The 27171-nt window shown below is 46.8% G+C and overlaps 1 protein-coding gene across 1 annotated transcript; it reads right to left on the minus strand.

The window, feature by feature from the left end:
* Window positions 1-1920: 1920 nt before the first annotated feature.
* Window positions 1921-3388, minus strand: LOC123185256 (uncharacterized). Its single transcript, XM_044597192.1, has 2 exons — window positions 2691-3388; window positions 1921-2376 (listed from the first exon to the last, which is right to left on the minus strand). The coding sequence occupies exons 1-2, from the start codon at window positions 2920-2922 to the stop codon at window positions 2036-2038; spliced, it is 573 nt and encodes a 190-aa protein (XP_044453127.1). The 5' UTR covers window positions 2923-3388; the 3' UTR covers window positions 1921-2035.
* Between the last annotated feature and the right edge of the window lie 23783 nt (window positions 3389-27171).

Genomic DNA, 27171 nt, shown 5'->3' on the forward strand with positions numbered 1-27171 from the left:
TTTTCGTATATGAAACAAACTCCATGTAGGACGAACTATTTTCAGAATAAGAATATTTATACACCTTGGAAAGTTGTTGAATAGGAGGAACTTTTTAATGTAGAGCATTTTTGTTTCAAATTTGTAATGGATTGAGAGAATTATTTTAATTCACAAAACAACATTTTTTTGTTTGTTTTTGCACTTGTAAATACACGTTGAACCTCTCTCGCGAGTATTTTTGAACTTCCCTGGCCAAGCACTTGAACTTCTCGCAACAAATTATCCTTTTTATTCTTTTTTCTTATATGAAAACACACACCATGGAGTGCTTCGACTTCTGGTTGTTTTCGAATTGAACTTCTAAAGCACTCATCGAATTTGAGCAAATGATATCAATAAAATACTATTAGAAAGCATTTTTTACAAAATCATGACGGGTTACGAGCATCTTTTTTGAACACGCTAAAACTTGTTTTGAAAAATAAACACAGAACATTCAAATTATATTATGTGGATAACGCGTATGACATACCGTTGGAAAACTTATGTTTCAAAGCGATTTTTCATGTAGAATTTTTTTTCAAATTCGTTACCATTTATGAGTAGTTTTTAAAATGCCAAAAATGGTATCGATGTTTTTAACATGTAAATTTGAGTTTTTTTTGTAAACTAAGCACTTGTCTATTATTTTCATTTGAACCTCTTAGTTATATTATGATAGAGGAAAAATATTGATTTTTCTAAGAAAACATCGAACAATTTTTTTAATTGAATTAAATATATTTTTTCTAGAAACAAGAAGAACTTGAGCTTTTTGTATACATCTAGTTGCTCCGTTATTTTAATTTGAAGTTCTTGGTTTTATTCTCTAGTAACGATGAACATTTGAGTTTTCAAAAATGCCAAAAATGACGTTCTTTGAACATGTAAATCCTAGGGTTTAATGTACTTTGAACTTCCGTGTTATTTTAATTTGAACTTCACATTTTTATTTTTGGAGTAAAGAATTGTTTTCAATTTTTAAATAAATATCAAATTTGGTTATTTTTAAAATTTGAACTTCAAAGTTGATTCTTTTAAAAACGGGGGATGTTTGAGTTTTATAAACATGGTAAAATCCAAGGTTTCTTAATAAACATCAAACAATTCCGTTATTTTTGTTTGAGCTTCTAGCTTTTTAAAACATTGGAGAATTCTTTTTTAAAACTTTTTTAGTGGTTCCTATTATTTTAATCTTAACTTCTTCATTTTATTTTTTACTAAGGAGGGAAAACATGACTTTTTTTGTAATCATTTATAAATATTTTATAAAACTTTGAACTTCACTATTATTTTGATGTGAACTTCTTATAGAAAGTTATGGTTTCTAGATTAGCAAACATTTTTTTCAAAATTAAACTTCATATCTTTCATTTTTCCTAGAAAAAAGGAAAGGTTTTGAGTGTTCCGTGTACATCGAACTACTCCGTTATTTAATTTGAAATTCTCGATTTTATTCTTTAGTAACAAGGAAAATCTGAGTTTATGACAAATATCGAACTGCTCTATTTTGGTAATTTGGCCTTCTTGATTTATTTCTTTTAGCAATAGAAAAAATCATAGTTCTGTAATTTACATGTCCGTCATTTTTTCGATTTCATTTACTTCACATTTTTTTGCTCGTGAACCTCCCATTTTCTCTTTTTGAACTTCTTTTTTTGGGGTCCGGAATCTCCATGTGCCATCCTAAACTTCTAGTGTACTTTTGTAGTTTCTTTTTTGTAAACTTCTGTTGGTTTGTTTTTTTGTTGTCGTTTTTCTGGATATGTAAAAGCAGTTTTTGTTCTGTAAATTTCATCATTCTACACAAAAGTTTCGCCAAAATGGATGTGCATATGGAGTTGTGGGTTCAGGCCCCAAGACCTCTCTAAACAATGTGTGGCACCATACAAAAAGGTGTAGTATCATGTCGCCCTCTTGTCCTCTTCCCCTAGCATTTTTCTAACAAATCAACGACACAAATTCAAATTTCTGGGTACCATTACGTACGTTTCAGTAACAAGAATGGGTGCCATTACATATGTTTCAGTAACAAGAAACCGTAAAAACATAAACTATGCCTTGACTCTACATGGATGACACGGGACACAACACTACCAAACCTAGGAAATGTTAGGCAAATCCCCTCTGATAAATAGACAAATGTGCTTATCTCTAGCCTCCAGTAGAAATAGAAACCAAGGTGCAGCGTACACCGTATTTCATCATCACTCTCATTTTTAGTCGTGCCTCCTGTCCCTGCTACCTCCGTCTCGTACTTCGTCAATCCTTGTGGCCGGCGACCTCGAACGGTCCCTTGACGACCTTCTCGACCCGCCAGGCAAACGGCTCCGCGGTGCCACAGAGAGCGCTGGCCTGCATGCATACAACATTCAAATGAGATACCATCTTAAATGGTTGGTACAAACCAAAAGCTACCTCTGAAAATCAAGACATGGCATCAAGATGTAAGAAGAAAAGTAGAAGCAGTTCCTCCCATCATAGTGCTGGACTACAGGCTTGCCCCTCCCGTTGCAGACAACATCAATTTGGAGAAGATTCAAGCATGAAGTTCGTGCTTAGGCCTCGGGCAGGTCGCCGCTTAGGCTTTGGCAGGTCGCCGACAGCACGAGATGAGTGGTCATCGTGGTGACGCACAAGAGGAAAGGCGGGATCCAACGCGAACTTACTGCTGCTGCCAGGATTAGTCTTCGACAGCGGTGTCGTGCAAGGATGCCGGCCTACTAGCGACGCACGAGAGGAGAGGCGGGATCCAATGCGAACTTCTCGCAGGGGGCCAGTGTGGAGGTCCGGCCGCTGGAGGGTCGTCGGGCATGGGAGGGCACCGGAAGGCGCGTTGGAACAGGTGGCGGGCGGCCGGAGGCGCGGCGGGGAGCCGCGGCGGGAAGCATGTTGGGCCATGGGGGCCGGCGGCAGGAGGCCTGGTGGCGTGGGTCCCCACAGGGAGGAGGCTCCGTGAGGGGGCAGCGGGGTTACTCATCTTCAGTCGGGGATCCCGACGGCGGCCGGCGGGATCAGAGCTTGCGGCGGCGCCCAAGATCCATGGCCAGCGGGATCCACGGCCGGCGATGGCGCTGGGTGTCGGAACCGTCCTGGGGAATGATGGCTACTCATTGAGACGGCAAGGAGTGGCCAGGGCGTCATCACGCGGTGGGGCGGGAGGAGAAGAGGGTGGCCACGGTAGCGGCGCCATGGGACGGTCGGCGGCGGGCGCCGGACACGGGCAAGGAGTGGAAGGAGTATAAGCCAGGCGCGCGACGGCGGAGGTCACCGACGATGGGATCCAGGCTGGTTGGGAATCGGGGAAGGTGGGAGGACGAGCGGTACGTGGTCGTAGGGTGTCGTGGGCAGGCTCTTTTTTTTATGTGTGTTATTAGTTCGGGAACATCTGTCGTTATATATATATACTAGTATAACCGTGCGTTGCCACGGGCTCTTCAAAATTTATAATCAGTATCTTTCATTTATCATCCCCTCATATTGGATGATTATGGGGTGCTCTAATTAGAAACACAACAATCAAATATTAGGAAATTTCACCGAACGAACAACAACGAATAATACGATATCTATCAAACGAATAAAATGAGGTCATATTTTTGGTCTGTCATGCACTTCTGTTGAAAAGTGACTATCCCTTTTAGAATCAACCCACTGTTTGCTCGCACGCAAAAAAATACATCTCTAAAGTGAGGAACCGATCGGTGCCAAAAAGAACTCAAACTCTTATCCAATCTCGACTTCGTGCTCTTCCACTTCCATTGATAAAGATGGGACGTCAAGGGTTTCATCATGATGACCTCGAGCAGCCGCCAACATCCCTCCCCACATCTACCCTACCCCCTGCTGCCGCTTGCACTGTCCTTGCTCCTCGAGGGAGCTAGGGACACAATGTTCTCTAGGATGGGCATGACCAGATCCACGAGGAGGCCACATTCTTCCATGGGAACCCAACCAAGCACACCACCCTCCGCAACCATCCAATCCCGGCCTAACAAAGTCAAGACCCGTCATCGATCCACAAATCAGGCTCGCCGCATCCAGGTTCACTGCAAGTTTGCGACGAGTCTGTAGTCGACATCTTGACTTTGGCTATCCCCACGGAAGAATCATCGGATCCTGCTTACTTTTACCATCACTTCGTCTCTTCCCAAGGTAGCGACACCACCCAGCCAATCACCACCACCGCTTGTGGCTTGCCTACATAAAATCATGAGAAATCCCCACGGCGGTGCTGTAAGATCACCTTGGCGACCTCGACAGTGACCGACTGGTCTAAGACCTAAGCTAGCCGCTCTTTGTAGAAACCAATAGAAGTAGGCATGTGACTCAGATTTGTTCTTTGGTGTGCATGCGTTTCTTGCTGCCCACCAGCTCTTGTCTACAACTCGCCTATCTCTGTACCAACTCTTGGTCTACAACTCGCCTATCTCCATGCTCGAGACGACCAAGCTCGATGCGCAAGCCGCATACGTCTGCTTGAGCTATATCCAGGCCCTATGATTTTTGGATCACTGGCACTATGGGTGCCAGGACCGGAGTCGCCCTCATCCACCAAGTGGATCAAGGAGGCCCACCACCTAGACTCTACATCGCAACATTTTGTGTTTTCCTATAAAAAGTAAAGAACCTTCTCTAATAAACGTAAATACAACCTTTTGGTTTTATAGTCTCAACTTTCCTACACTTCAATACCAGAAGGATTTCTTGGTTTTATTTAATGACCTTCTTGAATGTCATTCACTTAGAAAGGTAGTAATACAATCTGTGATATTAAGGCAAATTATTAGTCATATTAAAGTGCAAAAGGCCCTATAGGAGTCAAAGCATGACTTTTATGGTTATACTGTAATTTGCAAGATCTGAGATTTATGCAAGTGTACAATTAGAGAAGAGCCAATTAAATAGATTTTCACATTCAGAATAGTACGATTAGCAGTAGCACTTCAATTTTTTCATGTTTGATCAGCTTGCTAGGTGGTTATCACTAAGCATGTTGGAACGATGAGCATAACCTAACTTAGTTCAGTACATGTTGCTGCAAATTAGTTCAGTACGTACGAAGCTGTTGCTAATTTCAATGCCTGGCTGTTGCAAGTTTCTAATGAAAAAGTACTTCAGGTCAAAGGTCAGGGAATATACACTTTTGTTATCATGGTTGTTTCCTTATAGTGAACAACTTTGATCACCACTTCAGCAGCTACTATCTATAAGAAGACATTAGCTAAGTAGATATAGGCAAAGAAAGCATGTAGGCAAAACCAGAATTCAAAACATCCTTCTCAATGGAGCTCGTGCAGTTCGGAAGACCCTAATCATCGATGAGGGACCCCTCCGATGGTAGCATGGCGTGACAATTGCCGTCAATGACGACACCCAAAGTACCTTGCATAATCCATCGATCCAATTCAGAACAATCAAGCACATACCTTGCAAAGTGATGTGGATCTGAAGCAGAGGTGGGAAGGTAAAGGCTCAGGTGAGGTGGAATGAGACGTTGATATAGACGTGCACGCATGAGAATAAGGCGGTGCGCAGGATGGATCTCCATCGGAGGAGGCCGGATCCGCTGCGGAGGAGGTCGCTGTAGTACCTGCCATCTGTGCGATGGATCACGGGGCTGGCAGGCAGGGGGAGGGGATAGGAGGGAGCGGGTGGGCTAGAGCGCAGATGGCGGGTGCCCCCGACGACGGCTGGGAAGGATGGTGGAGGAGGTGGATGAGGATGGCGGCGGTGGCGTCTGCGGTTGCGCCTCGTCCGCAGCCGTGCTGGTGGTGGTCGATGCGAGAGCCGGATGGCGTCGGCCAGAATCAGGTAGGGGCAACAAAGATTTAGAGGAGCGAGAGAATGGAGGCGATGAGCGATGGGAGGAAGGGCCACCGGCGATTGGGGTGGCCTCAGATCCGCCCTCCGTGGCCGCCTATTTCATGGGACGAACACCCGTGCTCACCGTCGGGCTCGCCTTCGGCCGCTGCCTCGTCGACATTCACGACATAGAGCCCCTTCCTCTGATCCCATTTGCCAGGGAGGCAGCGCCATCCTTCATCGTAGAGAACGAGTCCACACTGAGATCCCAACCAGATCGTGATTGCGCCTCCCCAAACCGCAGCGGCACATCCCACTCCATCAACGACCAACCTATATGAGGCGGAGGGTCAGTGTAGGACGCGAGCGCCGTCACCATGGACGTGGGGGACGCCATAGGTGGGAAGGAGGCGGCGACGACGTCTGTGTCAGGAAGATCGCACGACGGTGGCGGCGTTTACTCGAGGGGATCGAGAGGAGCTGCGTTTGGTGCCGGGTGGGTTCTTTGGTGCGTGCGTGGGGCTGGAGATTGTGATAGGTGATCAGGTGAGGGCGTGCCATACCTGGATCGATAGCCTTACCATACCTGGTGGTAATTTAAATTTATTAGCATATTCGATATTTCCCGAGTTATGGCCTTAACATACCTGGATTGATAGTCTTTGGGGTAATTTACATTTATTACCATATAATTACCATATCCAAAATTTCCTGAGTTATGACCTTACCATACCTGGATTGATTTATTACTATACGTGGATTAATTATGATTTATTACTATATGATTTATTACTATACGTGGATAGCCTTACCATACCTGGTGATAATTTAAATTTATTACCATATTCGATATTTCCCGAGTTATGGCCTTACCATACCTGGACTGATAGCCTTTGGGGTAATTTAAATTTATTACCATATTCGATATTTCCCAATTTATGGCCTTACCATACCTGGATTGGTAGCCTTTGGGGTAATTTAAATTTATTACCATATAATTACCATATTCAAAATTTCCTGAGTTATGACCTTACCATACCTGGATTGATTTATTACTATACGTGGATTAATTATGATTTATTACTATATGATTTATTACTATACGTGGATAGCCTTACCATACCTGGTGGTAATTTAAATTTATTACCATATTCGATATTTCCCGAGTTATGGCCTTACCATACCTGGATTGATAGCCTTTGGGGTAATTTACATTTATTACCATATAATTACCATATTCAAAATTTCCTGAGTTATGACCTTACCATACCTGGATTGATTTATTACTATACGTGGATTAATTATGATTGATTACCATAAATACGTTGGGTATTGTCGGTCAGACAAGAAAAGAGAAAAACCGGTGGGAGGGGCTGGTGGGAGGTGGGACGAAGAAAAACCGGTTGAAAATAAACCGGTTGAAAGTGGGGGGGACTATTCAACCAATTCGTCCATTAGGAGTAGATATATATATATATATATATATATATATATATATATATATAACGAATGTCGAGCCACACTCACTTAGTCTCTCTATCTATTTATGTCTCGATTGACCTCACTTTCTCACGCCGTCTCTTCACACATTGAAGCTACCTCCCCATCCCTCGAAGAGCCGGAGCTATTTACATTGCAAGGGGGACTCCACTCTTGGATTAATTTGTGAAGGCATTTATTCCGGTTGGTTTAGATTATATTTTTGCAGCATTTGGACAACAACTACTCCAAACACCGTTGCAACCCCCGCCCCTCCCCCAATTGATTTCCCTCTGGCTTGGTCACCGCTCTCTCGCACGCCCTTTCTCACCTTCCATGTCGCACCATGGTATTTTTGCAAAAAACTCTGGTGTTTTCTTTAATAATTACAAATAAGCAACAAGCTACACACCAGGAGTTCACCTGTAATGGACAAATTTCGACCCAGAAATTAAAGTGCTACAAACTACACACCTAGGGGACCACCTGTCATGGAACAAATTTGGACCCATATGTGAATTAAAAACGAAAAGTGACGAGGATCGAACACGTGACCAGGGCCTTCCAGATGCACATCAATAGGCAACATATAGCAACGTTTGTTGTACTCCCCGTTGTTGATATATCGTTTTTATATTACCACGTCCTATTTAATGGATAATATGTTTTTATATTAGTTTTAGTAGATTAGGGGGACCGGCTCATGAGCCCATACTATTCCCTTTCACTTGCTGGTGGGTCCCATGTCTCCTCTTTCTCTCTCTCCTCCCCTTCTATGTTTATTAGACGCATGGACAAACACGAAGAACATGCGGGTAGTGTTGCCGTTGACCGTATCTAGACTCATCCACAAGTTACGGCACCAGTTTCACGTACTAGTAGTACTATATTTAAGAACTTTAGGATCAAAAGTGACCATGATGGACAAGTTAGGATAGTAGTAGTACTATTTATCTACTAATGCATGGATACATTTTTATATTTATGAATTTTTATTATTAATTTGATATGGCTCTAGCAGAACATTCAATCGATCAAACCATAGGTTTCATTCACTCTGACTGCAACTTTTTCATTCATACCACAATTGAACTAAAATAAACGAAAATGATAAATCCCAAACGTTTGGATTTTAAGAATGGCAATTCGAACGTTTTTCAAGGCAAATTTAGATGACGCGTCGGCGGCAGAGGCGTCTTGCGGCTAGAAGCAGCTCCTCTGCCGTGCTCTGTGTTTTGTCGGGCCACTGACCAGCGGCGACGGTGGCGTCTTGCCCCCTTGTTGCCGCACTCCTAGACATTGGCCCTAGATTCAAGGAAAGCCAGAATGTTCTGGACTTCGGTCTCCAGGAGCCAGTCAACTAGCGGGTGGCGGCGAATGATGTTGGTGCAAGGAAACAGTCGACGACGGCGATCCATGCCGCTGATGGGGGCACTGGCACCGGCGTGGGGACATGCGCTGGCAACAGCGCGACAGAGTTCGTGTGCACGGGCACCGGCACGGGCGCACATGTTAGTGCACGCGCAGGCGCATCCGCTGGAAGGTGCACGGGTGTGTGAAAGTTAGTGGACACCTCGTGGAACCCCGTGGCTTCAAGCTTGGCCACAATGTGCAGCTCCGAGCCCAACAATGCCACGGGGATGGGTGCTGGCGCAGTCAGGGTGACGGGAGCGGGGATAGGCGCAGCGTCTTCCCACAAGGCCTGTTCAAGCTCATCCCAAAGTCCTTATGTTCGTGAGACATCGGCTGGGTGTATTCCTCGGGAAACTGGAAGACCAAGGGCAGCCCATCATGATGCGGCATGGCATACAGTGCGGTCAGGCTGGTTGGAGGTAGACGACAAGAGAATCAGAGAGGAAGAGAGAAGATTGTAGCGAGATCGGAGAGTGAGGCGGTGATTTAAACTGCGGCGCCGGCACCATAAAAAGTGGTGGTAGTTGGGACGAAGGTGTGCTGTGGAGCTTGGTCAAAGGCCTCGCCTCTCAGTGAGCATGCACAGCGGCCTGGTCGCATGCCTCCCGGTGAGGTTGCACAGCGGCCTGGTCACACGCCTCCCGGTCAACCGACGCAGCGGTCTGATCGCATGCCTCCCGTCGACTCACACTGAAAGTGCACCTAATCCCCAAGTGGTTTTGGTAATTCATAATAACATATAGCTCATACAACTAATATCTATTCAAGATAAATATTTTAGGAAGTTCAATGAATCGCATGGCATGGACTAGAGATGTGGATCCCTCAAAATGCTAAGGACATATGTTGGCAAAAGCTCAAGACTCTCCATCTTTATTTTAGTGATCCAAGATCACATTGAGTCCATAGGAAAGCCAATACTATTAAAAGGGGATGAGGCATTGCTTAATGGCTTGCTTGCTCAAATTCTTAGTGAAATTTCTACAAAACCCTCAACCACTTTCTCCATCCAAATATGTTAAAACCCTAAACACCAACTCGTCCCCACTAATTCTTTCTATCCGGCGCCATCGAGTTCATATGACATTGCCACAGCCAGAAATCCTAACAGTTCGGTCTCACCAATACGGATCTCGGTCTCACCGAGATGGCCTTGCCAACTCACTGTGACTTGTTGCATTTATTTCGGTTTCACCGAAATTGCAATCGTCTCAGCAAGATGGCTTGGCCAAATCTCTGTTGCCTTATTGCTTCACTTTGGTCTCACCGAGTTGATGCAATTGGCACCACGGAGATGTGGTTTGACCTAATACCTAGCACATCGGCCCAACCGAGTTGTTCCAGTCGGTCCGACTGAGATTCCTAACATCCACATTTTGAACTAATCGGTGCCCCCAAGTTTATATATACACCTCCAACCTCTTCTCCATATGTTAGAGAGCCATCAGAATGTGCCTACAGTTCCACCATACATTTTCTGAGAGAGGACCACCTGCTCATGTGTTGATATCAAGATATACAAATCCTACCACAAGAATCTTTATTTCTAGCCTTCCCCAAGTTGCTTTCCACTCAAATCATCTTTCCATCATATCCAAATCTGTGAGAGAGAGTTGAGTGTTGGGGAGACTATCATTTGAAGAACAAGAGCAAGGAGTTCATCATCAACACACCATCTATTACCTTTTGGAGAGTGGTGGCTCCTATATTTGTTAGGTGTCGCTTGGGAGACTTTATCAAGATGTGGAGTTGAAGCAAGAAGTTTGTAAGGGCAAGGAGATCACATACTTCATGAAGATCTACCCAAGTGAGGCAAGTCCTTCATGGGCAATGGCCATGGTAGGATAGACAAGGTTGCTACTTCGTGGACCCTTAGTGGGTGGAGCCCTCCGTGGACTCGCGCATCCGTTACCCTTCGTGGGTTGAAGTCTCCATCAATGTGGATGTAAGATAGCACCACCTATTGGAACCACGCCAAAAATCTCTGTGTCTACATTGCGTTTGCCACTCCAAACTCTTCCCTTTACCTTCATATGCAATGTTTTACTTTTTGCTGCTATTGTCTTAGAATTGCATGTATAGGTTGATTGCTAGACTTGTGCAAATTGCTAAAATCTGCACACAACCAAAATTGGGAAAGGTTAGATTTTTATTTAGTCAAGTAGTCCTATCACCCCCCTTCTAGACATACTTCCGATCCTACAAGTGGTATCAGAGCTTTGGTCTCCATTTGCCTTGATTTCCGTATCTTCGGTGATCATAGACTTGGTTTCACAACCTAGGAGAGTATGGCATCTAGTGAGGGAAATTACCACCGTAGAGGTCCTTACTTCGATGGTACAAACTTTGCTAGCTGGAACCATAAGATGAAAATGTATATTCTTGGTCATAACCCCGCCGTTCGGGTTGTTGTGGCTTGCAAGGTGATTTCTATGAGGTTGGAAAAGTACCAGATCATGAAGCGACAACTGAAGAAATGAAGATGTTGCAATAAAATGGTCAAGCTTGCGATGTTCTCTTCAATGGATTGTGCCCCGAAGAATTCAACAAAATCAGTCGCCTTGAGAATACAAAAGAAATTTGGATACTTTGGTTGATATGCACGAAGGTACCCAGTCCATCAAGGAATCCTAGTTGGATGTGCTTCAAAGTCAACTTCACAAGTTCAAGATAAAGGATGGTGAAGGAGTCGCCAAAATGTACTCTAGGCTTGCTCTCATCACAAATGAGATTTCCGGCTTAGGAAGTGAAGAGACGACCGGCAAATTCATCATCAAGAAGATCCTAAGAGCCTTGGATGGAAAATATGATACCGTGTGCACCTTGATCCGAATGATGCCCAATTACAAAGACCTCAAGACCACGGAAGTCATTGGTAGAATTGTTGCTCATGAGATATCACTCAAGGATAAGGAAGAGCTCCACAACAAGTCAAGTGGTGCTTACAAAGCTTCAAGTGATGCTCCTACAACATCAAGTGAGAAGCAAGTCTCAAATGAAGAATTGAGCTTAATGGTGAAGAACTTCAACAAGTTCTACAAAAATAGAAGCAAAGAGAGAAGCTCGAAGTCAAGGTCCTACAATGACAAAAGATCTTTGAGTCGTGATCGTAATTGCTACAATGGTGGAAGACCTGGACACTATTCCAATGAGTGTACGGCTCCCTACGAGAAAAGGGAAGATTCACCAAAAAGGAGGAGTATAAGAGATGAATCACCTTCAAAAGAAATAAGGTGTAGAGATGATCGTTATGAACGAAGACCCTCTCATAGAAGGAAGGATTCGGGAAGGAAGGACAAGTCATCAAAGAGCTACACAAGATGAAGACATCAAGCTCACGTTGGTGAATGAGTATCCGGTTCCGACTCCGACAACTCCTCCGAGAGAAGCTCACTCAGACTCCGACTATATCAAGATGAAGGTTTTGCCAGTCTTGCACTTGTGTCATCCAACTCCTCCGACATATTTGACTCACCAAATGAAGGAACTGGAAGATGCTTCATGGCTAGAGGCCTTAAGGTATCACACCCCGAGTATATTGATTTCAATAGTGATGAAGATGATTTGCTAGGTGATGATGATTTACTTGTTGACAACACTAGTGATGAGAACTATCATGAACTTGCTAATAATCATGATAATCAAGATGAAACAAATGACAATGATAAGAAGGACATTGAGAGTCTAACTAAAGAAGTAAAAAACTCTTAAGTTAGCTCATGAAATAACTCTAGATGAATATAGAGAGCTCCTAAAGACTCATGAGAAGCTACGCTTCGAGAAGCTAAATTTAGAACAAGAGCATGAGTTTCTAAAAGCTATCAATGATGATCTTAGAAAGAAGAGTTCTTCTTATCTTACCAAGCGTCTCCTCTTGTGTACTTATATGCCACAAGTAAAATCTGGCAATAAGAGCAAGAAAGATCCTTCCTCTAGTAGTAACAATAACCATGTTAAATCCAATATTGTTACTTCTAGTCGTTTTCTTGATCCACTAATGATTATCTTAGCCAAGTTACACTTGAGCAGGAAAATAGTGTATTGAAGGGAATTATAGAGAAAGGTGTTTACAAGAGCCTTGCTGCGAGTAAGTGATGTCGCTTGAAGCTACGTCGGTATTTCCCCAAAGAGGAAGGGATGATGCAGCATAGCGGCGATAGGTATTTCCCTTAGATATAAAACCAAAGTTATCGAACCAGTAGGAGAACCAAGCAACACAACATAAACAACACCTGCACAAAAATAACAACTACTCGCAACCCGACGTGTAAAAGGGATTGTCAATCCCTTTCGGGTAGTGGCGCCCCAAGATGGGCAATAGATCGAACGCTAAATAAAATTAATTGCAGCAAGGTATTTTTGTATTTTTGGTTTAGTAGATCTGAAAATAAAAGCAAAGGAAAATAGATCGCAAATGTAAATAATACGAGAAAGAGACCCGGGGGCCGTAGGTTTCACTAGTGGCTTCTCTCGAGAAAAATAACAAATGGTGGGTAAACAAATTACTGTTGGGCACTTGATAGAACTTCAAATACTCATGATGATATCCAGGCAATGGTCATTATATAGGCATCACGTCCAAGATTAGTTGACCGACTCATGCCTGCATCTACTAATATTACTCCACACATTGAACGCTATCCAGCATGCATCTAGTGTATTAAGTTCATGGAGAAACAAATAATGCAATAAGAGCGATGACATGATGTAGACAAGATCTATCTATGTAGAGATAGACCCCATCGTTTTATCCTTAGTAGCAATGATACATATGTGTCAGTTCCCCTTCTGTCACTGCGATCAAGCACCGTAAGATCGAACCCACTACAAAGCACCTCTTCCCATTGCAAGATAAATAGATCAAGTTGGCCAAACAAAACCCAAATATCGGAGAAGAAATACGAGGCTATAAGCAATCATGCATAAAAGAGATCAAAGAAACTCAAATACTATCATGGATATAAAAAGATAGATTTGATCATAAACTCAAAGTTCATCCGATCCCAACAAACACACCGCAAAAAGAGTTACATCATATGGATCTCCAAGAGACCATTGTATTGAGAATCAAACGAGAGAGAGGAAGCCATCTAGCTACTAACTACGAACCCGAAGGTCTACAAAGAACTACTCACGCATCATCGGAGAGGCACCAATGGAGGTGGTGAACCCCATCCGTGATTGTGTCTAGATTGAGTCTGGTGGTTCTGGACTATGCCGTGGGCTGGAATTGATTTTCATCGACTCCCCTAGGGTTTCTGGAATATTGGGGTATTTATAGAGCAAAGAGGCGGTCCGGGGGGCACCCGAGGTGGGCACAACCCACTAGGGCTCGCCTGGGCCTCCTGGCATGCAATGGTGGGTTGTGCTCTCCTTGGAGCACCCCCCCGGTGCAGCCATGGCCCATTAGGTGTCTTCTGGTCCATAAAAAATCTTTCGTAAAGTTTCGTGGCATTTGAACTCCATTTGGTATTGATTTTCTGCGATGTAAAAACATGCAAAAAAACAGCAACTGGCACTTGGCACTATGTCAATAGGTTAGTACCAAAAAATGATATAAAATGACTATAAAATTATTACAAAACATCCAAGATTGATAATATTACAACATAGAACAATCAAAAATTATAGATACGTTGGAGACGTATCAGCATCCCCAAGCTTAACTCCTACTCGTCCTCGAGTAGGTAAGTGATAAAAACAGATTTTTTTTATGTGGAATGTTGCTTAACATGTCATACCATATTTCTTTTTTCATAGCATGGACACTGTCGGCATCCTAGGAATGGGGGTGCCCAGACTTGCCTACCTGCGGCCCAAAGCATGGCTCCATCGACGGCTCGGTACGGCCCAGTTTCAGCAACAACAACCCAAGACCCATGCGAGGGGCCAAGCCTCGCAAGGCGGACGACACTAGGACCTCCCAGGGGGCAGCCTCACTAGGCTGGCTCCCGAGGAGCGGAGATATCAATGCAAGGTGCACCTCGCCAGGTTCACATGATGTGAGCCATGAAGAGCAAGGCCAGGTGAGCGCTAGTAGGCGCAGTGTACCAGTTTCCCCTTTGGTGCCAAGGAGGCAAGCGGAGGCGCAAAGTCTCGAGGAATCAAGCAAAGGTTTCCATATCGGTGCAACAAGACAAAGACCGCCAGGACGACAGGACGGAGGTCATCACGGAGCCCACTACAGCATTCACCACCAGAGCCTTTGCATGCGAAGACTACTTTTGTCAGGATAGCTTGTACTAGTTGTCTCCCTTTGAATTTGGCCGTTCTGGGATCCCTTCCCGCCTACATTTGGGAAGAGGACCAAGGCCACTATAAAGAGGACTTAGCCACCACCATAAGGGGGATGGACGAATTCCATCTAAACCACCTCACTAGCTCATCAAGCTTAAGAACACCTCACCTCCCGAGGTTGTTCATCCAGTGTACTAGTTCATCCTCAGCCCCTCGAGGCAATCCACCACAAAGCTGGAGCCGGGTATTATACCGCAAGGTGGCCCGAACTAGGACAAACTATTGTGTCCCTTGTCCCTTGGGTCCGTCGAGCTAGGCTGTGGAATCGTTGAGCCGGCAGGTTGGGAAGAGGGAGTTCTTCGCACGCACCCCAGTGTACGAACCTCTCAAGGGTCCACGGAACCCCAAATCCGACATTTCGCGCGCCAGGTACGGGTGCGTTGAAGCTTCTCTTCCGTCGATCGACTGGCGCTGCTCCACTGTCTCCATGGCTGATGCATGTCGAGCCCGTGCTGAGCGTCGAGCCGCTCTCGCCACTCGTGTCGCCTAGACGGTGCCCGTCGGCGGGCCTCCCCGTCGTTCTCCATCACCCACCGCCAACACCGCCAACACCGCCACCGACCCGGTGGGGCACGAGCAGCAAGCTTTGTCGTTGCACCCCTCTGTGCGGCGGGACGGACGCACCGCTACTCCATCGCTGACTCCGGCCGATTTGTCATCCTGCGCTTGTCACGGCCCAGCGAACGCGCAGGCTGCGTTGCTGATGGCACGGGAGCTCCTGCGCTACCGCCTGGTCGACAACCTCTACGAACACTGGTTAGACCGCATTGCTGAGCTTGTCAGCGCGGCTGGGGGCTCCCCTGCACCATCCCTTTCACTGCCTCGACCGCCGCCTGCTGCGGGCGACGTAGCCCATGGAGCGCCTTCGCCACCCCTCGTCAAGACGTCGCCCTCGGTCCAAGATGCGCAGCCCCACGGCGTGACCGGCCATGCAGGGCACCCACACGCGAAGAAGAAAGCTCCCGGGATGTCCAACAGCCGCAAGAAGGTGCTCCAGCGCTCCCTCCACCGCCATGTCAAGACCACATGCCGCATGCAGTGGTGGCACGTGAGCAGCAAGATCAGGCTCCGCCTCCACGACGGGCTCCGGTGACCATAGTGGGCTGCTGCCCCTTCACCCCTGAGCTATGCAGCGTTGTCTAGACAGGCAAGTTCAAGCCCGACCTACCTCCACGCTACGACGACACCCCTGACCCTGCGGAGTTCCTGTAGCTCCACGAGCTGAGCATCAAGGCGGCCAGCAGTGACAAAAAGGTCATGGTGAACTGGTTCCCCATGGCCCTCAACGATGGCACGCACTCATGACTCCTGAATCTGCCCGCGGGATCGATCTCCTCCTGGGGCGAGATGCGCGAGCGTTTTGTCATGAACTTCTAGGGCACTCGCGACCGCCCGCCTGCCGCGGGTGACCTACAGTGCATCAAGCAGCAGCCAGGGGAGACCCTGCAGAAATACATCCAGCGCTTCAACGGCGTTTGCCTAAAGATCCCCAAGGTTTCGGACGAAGCCATCATCTCAGTGTTCTCCGATGACGTCCGCGATGTCAAGATGAAGGAGGAGCTCGTCATCCACGAGGACCCGTGCACGGCTCTAGAGATGTTCAACATGGCTACCAAGTGCGCGAGAGCTGAGGAAGGGCGCCTCTCCCTCCTCGAACTCCCAGCAGCCGACCCAGAAGACAAGAAGTCAAGGACGTGAAGCGCAAGGGACTACCGTGCTTGCGGTTGAACTAGAGATGAAGCGCGGCTGCGACCACCCAGAGTCATCCAAGGGCATGCATACATTCTGTGTCTTCCACAACATACACAACCACAACACTAATGACTGTCAGGAGCTCAGGGCTATCCGCGATGAGCGCCTTGGTTGACGCCCCGAGCGCAACGACTGAGGCTATGGCCGTGAAGGAGGCAGAAGTGGAGGACGTTGGGACGACCGCGGTCCCTGCTAGGAGTGGTGCGACCAGCCTCGTGAGGATCGCTGGCAAGGCCAGCCTTGCGAGGGTGCCTGGAGAGACCAGCCTCGAGAGGATTGTCCTCAGGGCAATGCCGGCCTTCCTCCGCTGCTGCCACCACCAAGAAGGAACGCGACCACCACCAGGACGAGGGGACTGGGGGCTTCTAGGAGCCTCGCGCCATCGCCTGCATCTTTAGTGGCGCTCAGGCCACAGCCTCCGAATGCATCTTCAAGCAGTTCGCTCGTGAGGTGAACGCGACCCTCCCTAGGCTCGAGGCCACGCGCCTTCAGCTCGTCCAACCAGCTCAAGTGCGTGGTGACGGTCGGCACCCTCGCAATGCTCTGTTCGCCCATTATTAGCAATGTACTTATCACCAAGACCCTCATCGATGGTGGTGTAGGGCTCAACGTTCTTTCCATCAAGACGTTCCACCACCTCGAAGTGCCATACGATCAGCTGCAGCCCACTAAGCCCTTCTCAGGAGTGACTGACGGCTCCACCACTTCAATAGGGCAAATCTGCCTCCCTGTCACACTACAAAAAAAAGACCCATCCATGACATTTTGGGCCGAACGAAATTTTTTCTGTCATACTTATGACACTTCTATGATGATAATTGTGACAAAACCTGGTATCAACATAGATGTGGTGGGGTCCTACTTCTATGACAAGAAATCGTGACAGAAAATGGGCTTTTCGTCCTGGGCGGGCTGGAGATGCAGCTGCATGACATTCTTTGGGCTGTCCATGACGGAAAAAACCGTGGTAGAAGAGAGGGCGCGGAACATATCGGGGAGTTCCCAGTTACGGTGGGTGGTGAGGGGCCAAGTGATGCGCGTTTCTCTCGTACGTACGCGCGTGTGTGCGAGGCGTTGGGCTCTAACTGAACCCGAGCGAGGCATTGGGCTCTAACTGAACCCGAGCGATTGCACTGCAGGGTATGCATTACTGAACCCGAGCGATCGATCGATCCCTTGCTGTTAACTGAACCCGAGTAATTCCTTTGCTAGTATTCCTAACTGAAGCCGATCAAACACTGCTGCCTCCTTCCCTTGATGAACAGTGAGCACTTTTGAGGGGGTTTGGAAGTTCCCGGTGGGGGGTTGGATGAACAGGACCCCGTGGTAGTAGAGGTCGTTGCCGCTGGATGAACAGTACCCCGATCGATCAAGTCGGTGGATGAACAGGACCCCATGGAGGGGTGGATGAACAGGACCCAGTGGAGGGATAGATGAACAGGACGACCCCGTGGAGGGCTAGATGAACAGTAGCCGGTGGAGGGCTGAATGAATAGTAGCCCGTGGAGGGGTGGTTGAACAAGACCCCATGGAGAGGGCTGGTTGAACAGTAGCCGATGGAGGAGCGCGCGGTGGAGGCTGGATGAACAGGAGCCCGTGGATGAACAATCGCTGGTGGAGGCTGGAGGAGGTCGACAATGGATGAACAAGAGCTCGTGGAGGCTGGAGGAGGTCAATGGTTGAGATGAACAGTATCCCGTGGAGTCCCGTTTTGCGGTACGCCACACCCCTCCCGATGAATAGGACCCCCGTTTTGACCGTACCACTCCAACACAAGTCCGTTTCCTCTGTTTTGCGATACGCCACACCCCTCCCGATCAACAGGACCCCGTTTTGACCGTATGAGGTCTGTTTCCTCTGTTTTGCGGTACGCCAGACCCCTCCCGATGAACAGGATCCCGTTTCGACCATGGCCGGTCGAACACAACGCCGTTTCCTCGGTTCTGCAGTAGCCATGCCTCTTTTCCTTCGCCCGTTCCGTCCAAGCCTGTTGGCTCCCGATGATCATGACGTATTCTGACCCAGTTGGTTGCCTCCCGATGAACAAGACGTTGTTTCTCTGTTCCGACCCAGCCGGTTCGCTGCTCGATGAACAGGACACCGTTCCTGCCGTCCTTTACCTCTCCATGTACACAAGCCCTAGCCGTCCATATATATGCGCGAGTAGGCATTCGAGACCCCGCCCGTATGTACGTACGTGGCCGTTTTTTCTTTCTTGCACCCTGGCCGCTGTACGTACATGTACATGCTACATGCGTGCCTCTACTACGGCACATGCTCGCCTCTACTACGACATGTGCCCTTCCTTACATGGCCACGGTTCATCGCTGTAGCCTGCAGACAGAATGATCGACTAGTATGTACATACACGTTCGCCACCAGAATGACAATGCTACGTACGCCTCGACCAGGTGGGTCCCGACTGTCAGGCACGACTTTGCGTGCGAAGATGTAGCTGGTGGGTCCCAGCAGTCAGGGGGCAAATCATTTTTTTGCCCGTAATATGGACGCACTCCCTTGCGTGCGAAGATGTAGCTGGTGGTTCCCAGCAGTCAGGGGGAAACATTTTTTTCGCGAAATACTATGGCCCGTCCGGTGGGTCCCTGCTGTTAGGTGGAGGAATCATTATTTTGCACGTAATAAGGAAGCATTTCCTTGCTGTGGCCATGGACCCAACTATCAGCCTCTCCACGTACAGTACTCTTCCGATGGAAATCGTTCGTTGACCACATTAACCATGCCGCACCTAGAGCACCAGGGCGGTGGACGATGACGAGGCCTAGGAAGGGGAAGACGCGAAGCCGGGGAAGACGCGGCAGTGGATGCCCACGCGAAGGGGTGTATGTGGGTTGACTACATCGGCTGCGGTGTGAGGCTGTCGTCGCTGGAGAATAACAGGAGGTGTGGGTGAGTATAGAGGGATGGCATGGCCAGCAGTGGAAGCATGGCTGGCCACAGGAGGCAGGAGCAGGCGGCACGGCCGACGCTTGTTTGGGCGGCTGGAGCATGAAGACCAGAGGTTGAAGAAGCACTACGGTCGTTGGATGGACATCGTACGGTCACTGGAGCTAGAATCGTTCATATTGACTAAGTTGACGACGCCCTCCGTCACCGTCAACTTAGTAGGCCCACAAGTCCGCCTCCCATTATGCTGGGTCCTAGCTAGCAGGGGGAGTATTCATTTTTTTGTGCTTAATAAGGAAGCACTTCCTTGCATGCGAAGATATAGCTGGTGGGTCCGAGCTGTTAGTGGCTGGAACATTTTTTTGCAAAATACAGAGGCCCTTTCAGTTGGTCCCAGATATCAGGTGGAGGAATCATTATTTTGCGCATAATAAGGAGGCATTTCCTTGTGTGGGGCCATGGACCCAGCTGTCATCCTCTCCACGTACAATCCATTTCTGATGGATGTCGTTTGTTGACCACGCCATGCTGAGAGCACCAGGGCAATGGACGACGGCAAGGCCTACGAAGGGAACGACACAGAGCCGGGGAAGACACGACAGTGGCTGCCCACGCGGTGGAGAGTACGAGGGTTGACTGGTTCGGCTGCCTTCGCCGTAAAATAACAGGAGGTGTGGGTGAGTAGAGGGATAGCCAGGCCAGGGATGCGAGTATGGTGGGGTCGTGAGGCCTGCCCGGCAGCACCGCCGGCCACGGGAGGCACGAGTAGGCGGTTCTGCCGGCGCTAGTTTAGGCAGCTGGAGCAGGCAGATCAGAGACTGAAGAAGCACGATTGCCGTTAGATTGACATCTAACGGTCTGACGCTGGTAGAGTCGATTGTTGACTAAGTTTCTCTTTTTGAGAAACCTTGTAGCATGAACTTAGTAGGCCCACAAGTCAGCCTCCAAATCTATGGCAGACAACATAGAGCCCATTTGCTATTTTTTAATAATTTGCAGCCCATTTGCTAATTCTTAAGTAATTTATTACAGCCCATTTTCTGCCCAGGACCACGGTCAAAAAGTTCAACCTAATTTTGCATATTTCGGTGGAGTTCGAACTGTTGTAATCCCAAAATGATAAACATTTGTTTAAGAACTTATTGATTTGCCAAAAAATCGTTTTGTTTTTGTAGGCAAACAAGACGTGGGACAATTGAGTTGGTTTAAGGGAAACGAATGGTAAAAAAATCAGCGCTGGGAGGGAAAACAACAACAAAAATAAGGATGTAAATATGAAAAGGGAACTTTATGTATTTTCAATATAATGATACGTGTATATGAACTAGTAAAACTATAGGTAGAGATTAGAAAACGGAAGTAGGACATGGCGTTTCAAAAGGAAAATAGAACTGGGTTGTGTGTTTGATTCAGTAAAAAAACTACATGCGGATGCTGTAAGACAAAATATAACTAAAGCTGGTGGGCCAGAGGCCAGTGGATGCCTGCTGGATCTTTGTGCCCCGTTGTCGTCATGGGCTAGGCCTGTTAAAAACAAAACCAAGCCTGGGCAGTCTACAACCCACTTGAAACTTGCTCGACCTGAAAAAACAATATACCTGCTCAATAAATGAGAGAATTCTGCAACTACAGACTGATAACTGGGATGCAGTGGGTATATTGTTTTTTTCATCAAGATAATAAGTGCACGCACTTGTTTCAAAAAATTTGGAGAACTGGGAATTCAAGCGGCAGGTGCTTATGCTACCCATCAAATAAAAATCAGGTGCCTGAAAATTTGTTTCGAAACAAATGATTCAGCTTTATATCCACGTCTACCCTCGGCATGATGGTCGGAAGCAAATGCCAAGTTCATACCGAAAGATCGTTAACAACAATACCAACCTGCGGACGACAAGGTAGTACAAGTACCAATACCAAACGAACTTATAATATTTTTAGTCCTAGCCATAGTGTTCGTTTAGTAGAAAATCTTACAGAAGACCATCTCCCGCTCCTTCTCTTGCTCCAGGTCCCCGAGGTGGTACTGGTGCATCACCCAGTTGGTCCTCTGCTAGTCGAAGTTCTTTTTTGCGGGTTTGGTCGAAGTTCTTGTTGGTGTGCAGCACCAGAACCTTTTTGCTGCCTGTCTGCCGACCATTGACCATCGCCGGCAAGGTATTGCCGGTCTTGTGCCACATCGCATGCATGCTGCACTCTGACTATATCTTGCGACGCGTCCATGTGCCCCTTTTGAACGCCCTGGAATTGCGCTGGAAGAAATGCTTGCTTAGGCCACTCAATGTGATACCTGCAGTATTGTCGAATACAAGTTTTAGTGTACGTACTTGGCATTTTCATAACATCTTTGGCATGTTGCAGTCACTTGTTTCACTTTTTATTAACTGTCAAATTGTAATTGCTTCACTAGGTCTGCGTCTAAAAAGAAAAATAGAGCTATAAACAAAGGAATATGTTTGTGCAAGTAGACGGCCCATCGGTCTCTTACCTGGAAGTTTCTCAAGATGGGTGTAGCATATGTCGTGCTCACTGTCGATGGTTGGTATGAAAAAATCGATGAGAGGGTGAGATCGCGCGCTGTTAGCAATCACTTTGCCTCAAGGTGCTCGATCATCTTCTGATCCATGGGATCGAACTTGACGCCAGCCGGCAGCACCGACCAATCCTTCTTGGAGTTGCATCGGTTAATTCTAGTTATATGATACTCAATGTATGATCAAATCGACTATTTTAAGTGAATGCTGAAAGATTTCGACAGATAAGTGGTAGTACTCCACATCTGAAGTCCACAATACCTGAACACACCGTCGGGATTCTTGTGTCACCTCACGCGCAGCTGGACGGCCATCGACCAAAGAATGTGAGGCTACCACTACTAGGAAAAGGCTAATTAGTGGCGCACCTGTTTTTGCCATTAATGACGCACTACAGGTGCGCCACTATTATCATGCCACTAGTAACAAATACTAATGGTGCAACTTTTATGTTACTAGTGGCGAACCTAGCAAATGGTGCGCCACTAGTAAGTTTGAATTATTTTCCATTTCCCCCCTCTAGATCTTAAAAGCCCCATATCTTTTGTTCTGTTAGGTTTTTGGGGATTCTGAAAATCTTGAACTTAGTTCCCCCAGTTCAATTCGGATGTAACTCTCCGAGTAGATGATTTTTCATATAAAAAACTTTTTAATCCGAGTTCGTATGCAAAAGTTATGCCCATTTTACTAAATTCCAGAGAGATTTTGCAAATAAAGTCGCATTTCATATTTGTAAATTTTCCCAACAACTAGACCACATATCACGTGGGAAACTTATTTTCTTTTATTTTTTTGACATTTCCATCATTTTCTTTTATTTATTTTTTTAAACAGAAAAGGCGGTCCACGGGGGGGGGGGGGGGTGCATTTGGTCAAAGCTACCAATGGCGCACCACCTACCAATGCGCCATTAGTAACCCTGGTTACTAATGGCGCACCTGTTACATGGTGCGCCATTACTAGTTTCGCAGGCTTTGGGACATGGAGTTGGTGATTAGGTACGGCCACATGTACCTGTGTCGTGGTTGGGAGCAGTTCTACCATGCCTACGACCTGCGGCATAGGTACTTCCTTCTCTTCAGGTACGACGGCGATGCCATGCTCATCGTGAAGGTGTTCAACATGACGATGTGTCGCATGTGCTACCAGGACGACGATGATGCCAGTACGTTTTGCCTCTTCTTCCTCTACATTTTTCTTTGTCTCACATCGATTGTTAACGGTCATTGTTGCATTTGGTCAGGCAATGGGGGCAGCAACAGTGACTATGGCTACAGCCAAAGCAGCATCGACTTTGGCTGCAGGAAAAGCAGTAGCGAGGATGATCCGAAATGGAGTGGGGAAGAAGAGGAGCAGAGTGGGGATGAGGAGGTGCAGGCTGACGATGGGCAACATATGCTGGAGGCTGAGGATGACGTAGCGATGGTGGTGGCTGGCGATGGGCAAGAGATGGTGGTGGCTGAGGATGACCTAGCGATGGTGCTGCCTAAAGATGACCTCGCGGTGGTGGTGGTGCCTGACAATGACCTCGCGATGGTGGTGGTGTCGGCGATCCCACAGCGGGGCGACATGACCATGCCAATTGTGGTAGAAGACTACATCCCACTGCCTCCACCGCCTCGCCGCTCTTGGCGCATCAGGATGAGGAAGGAGAAGGAGAAGAAGAATGAGGAGTGAACTATGTCAGGATGTCAGATCTCCAGAATGATCTATATATACTTAGCTTTATTTCCTCCGAAATGACATAAGTTAGCTCTAACATGCTAAGTTATCTCTAATATGCTTAGTTTCCTAGGTTTGCTCAATAATGACATACACTTGGCTTACTTGTGTAAAAAATTGGCATAATTATGCTTAGTTAACTCAAAAATGGCATAATTAGTTAAGTTAGCTCCAAAATGACCAAGTTTACCTAGGTTAGCTCCAATATGATCCATTTTACCTAGGTTAGCTCCAAAATGACCAAGTTTACCTAGGTTAGCTCCAATATGATCCATTTTAGCTAGGTTAGCTCCAAAATGACCAAGTTTACCTAGGTTAGCTCCAATATGGTCAATTTTAGCTAGGTTAGCTCCAAAATGACCTAGTTTACCTAGGTTAGCTCCAAAATGACCAAGTCTACCTAGGTTAGCTCCAAAATGACCAAGTCTACCTAGGTTAGCTCCAAAATGACCTAGTTTACCTCGGTTAGCTCCAAAATGACCAAGTTTACCTAGGTTAGCTCCAAAATGACCTAGTTTACCTAGGTTAGCTCCAAAATGACCATGATGGCATAATATGCTTAGTTCACTCAAAGATGGCATAATTAGCTAGGTTAGCTCCATTTTACCTAAGTATGCTTACTTCTTATTCCAGTCTTCTTCTTCTTCTAACTTTCTTGTTTCCCATTTTTTAGATCTCATTTAATTAACGGAAGCTTGCATGGATGGAGTGCTTCTTTTCCCTTTCTGCTTTTATTTTGTAAAGATGAACTTGCATGGATGGAACTTGTTATATGGATGGATGGATAATAGTGTTGGATGAACAATGTGAAACTTTTGTAATATGGATGGATGGAACTATGTGTTGGTTATGTATGTATACATGATGAAACTTGTGTGTTGGATATGTCTTTTTTGATATTTGTGTTATGAAATTTGTGCATTGAAACTTGTGTGTTCAAATTGAATGAATTTATGAAAAACACAAAAAACAGGGGCTATACAGGATCTTTGCCGTCCGCCAGCGGACGGCAAAGATGCCACATGGAAGCTCCTTGTACAGCCTGGGGGGGTGTCCTATTTGGTTACTTTGTCGTCCACTGGCTGACGGCAAAGGTGCAATGGTCTTTGCCGTCCGCCAGCTGACTGCATAGCTCACCGTTAGCCCCCTAACGGCCAGACGTTGTCATGTGTGCCATCCATGACCTTTGCCGTTAGTCGCCTGGCAGCAAAGACCATTTCATCTTTGTATGGCGGATGGCAAAGTGCTTGATTCCTGTAGTGCAACATGGCATGATGCGCAACCAAGTATGATGCATGTTCGGTTTAATGATGGATGGCATGGCAAAGTGCACAAACAATACTACAAATTAAGTGGAGCTCAATATGCAACGAGTTGCGTATTGATGAAACACCACATCAATTATTTAGTTCTCTCTCATTTATGTACCCAACAATATTAAATGTTGTTAAACATGGCAAGAGGTGAAACATAAAGAAACTATCTATTTAGGCAAGTTTAAATGAGGCCAGAAACAACAAACTACAATTCCGGAAAAAACCCCAAATGCATATTTTGCATTTGCTACTATTCTGCCCTAAACCATATTTTAGAGTTGTTAAACATGCAAAGTAAGTGCACCATGTTAATCTATGCATTTTTCTAGACAAGTTTCATATATAGTTTATTTAATTCGGAGCTACGGTTATTTAGTTATGAAATAAATCATTTTGGCATGCTATTTAAGCAAATTTAAGCAAACATCAATTTTAAACATTTTAACATGGTTGAAAGTGGCATATCATGAAAGTTCATGAAATTCTAAGCATTTTACATATATGACATGTTTCATTTGAATGCATGGATATTTAGATATGAGCAATGCAATTTTAATGGCATTTCTGAAAATATGCATGCACTAGATATAAGACAAAAACATAGAATGAAAAGAAAACGTTGCGGGCCGAATGCAATGCACTGTGCAAGGCCCTAAACAGATAAACAAGAGCCTCCAGGGACTCGAACCCCAGATCCCCTGGAAAGATGCACGCTGAGACGACCACTAGGATGATTGTGTGTTTGTGTTAACAGAGGGGCGTCAGCCTTAGATGAAGAAGGACAAGGGCCCTGATCTTGGGGAGGCAAAAATTTGATGTAAAAAGGGCAGCGGCCCTTGGGATTTGATCCCTGGTCGCTCGGGTGCAAACTGGCTAGTCTAACCAGTAGCAACAGAAGTGCACTTGATATAATTCGCAGACAAATTGTAACTGAACCAACAATCGAGCGAACCTGACTGAAAATAACAGAAAACAAGATGAGAAAGAAACATGGGCGCCTGGGATTTGTTCCCCAGACCCCTCGGTAGAATAGTTGTTGCTCTAGCCACTAAGCTAGTTGTCTCCTTGTGATATGAAGCGAGATCGGCCGAACAAATAACATGTGCATCTCGCGGCCAGGACCAAAACTAAAGCGTGCGCACGGACGGGGACTCGCCATCGACGGGAGCCAACAACAATAGCTCCCGTGGTTGCAGAGTACCGGCGGGGGTGCAGAAACGTGCCAGGGTTCGTGTGGTGGAGCAACGATGCGAGGGTGTGTGTGTGCAAGGGGCCGAGTAGAGGAGCTAGCGAAGCTGCTACCATGGCGCTCATGGAGATCAAACTCCTGCCCGCGTGGATCAGGACCTAGAGGATGAAAACGAGCGCTAGGTAAAGGCCAGGAGGGTGAAGGGCTCACGGTGGGTAGGATGGTGTAGTCGATCGCGCTCGGGGACGAACGGAGGCGGCGACCCATGAAGTAGCAGGAAGCAGGGGAGAAGACGATGATGAACTTGGCGACGTAGTGGAGGTGACCTAGTGCAGGGAAGACACCTGAACGGACGTAGCGGACGTCGAGGAAGAAGATGGACATGTCGGAGACGAGCTTGATGCCCTCCGGCTGCGAGCACGACGACAGACGCCGGCGGGGTTTTCTCTTAGGTGCTCTGTTCTTGCAGAAGAAGAAGAACCAGAGGAAGCAGAGGCCTTGTGGCGGCGGCGAGAGGGGGGAGAGGGAAACCCTAGGGCGCGGGGCTGAGGCTTTATGGGGGAGGTGCGTGGACTGGGCTGCCCTCGTGGCCATGTGCGCTCGGCCTGGATGTTTTTACTGTGAGAAGAGGAGGAAACAAGAGGAAGGAGAAAGGTGAGGAAGAGAGAGACCGCCAGGTAGGGTCAAGCTGGTTGAAACGTGGAGTTTCAGCATGGGAAGGCTAGGTGGCTGCAGCGCT

Source organism: Triticum aestivum, chromosome 2A (genome assembly GCF_018294505.1).
Source record: "Triticum aestivum cultivar Chinese Spring chromosome 2A, IWGSC CS RefSeq v2.1, whole genome shotgun sequence".
NCBI classification, from domain to species: Eukaryota; Viridiplantae; Streptophyta; class Magnoliopsida; order Poales; family Poaceae; genus Triticum; species Triticum aestivum.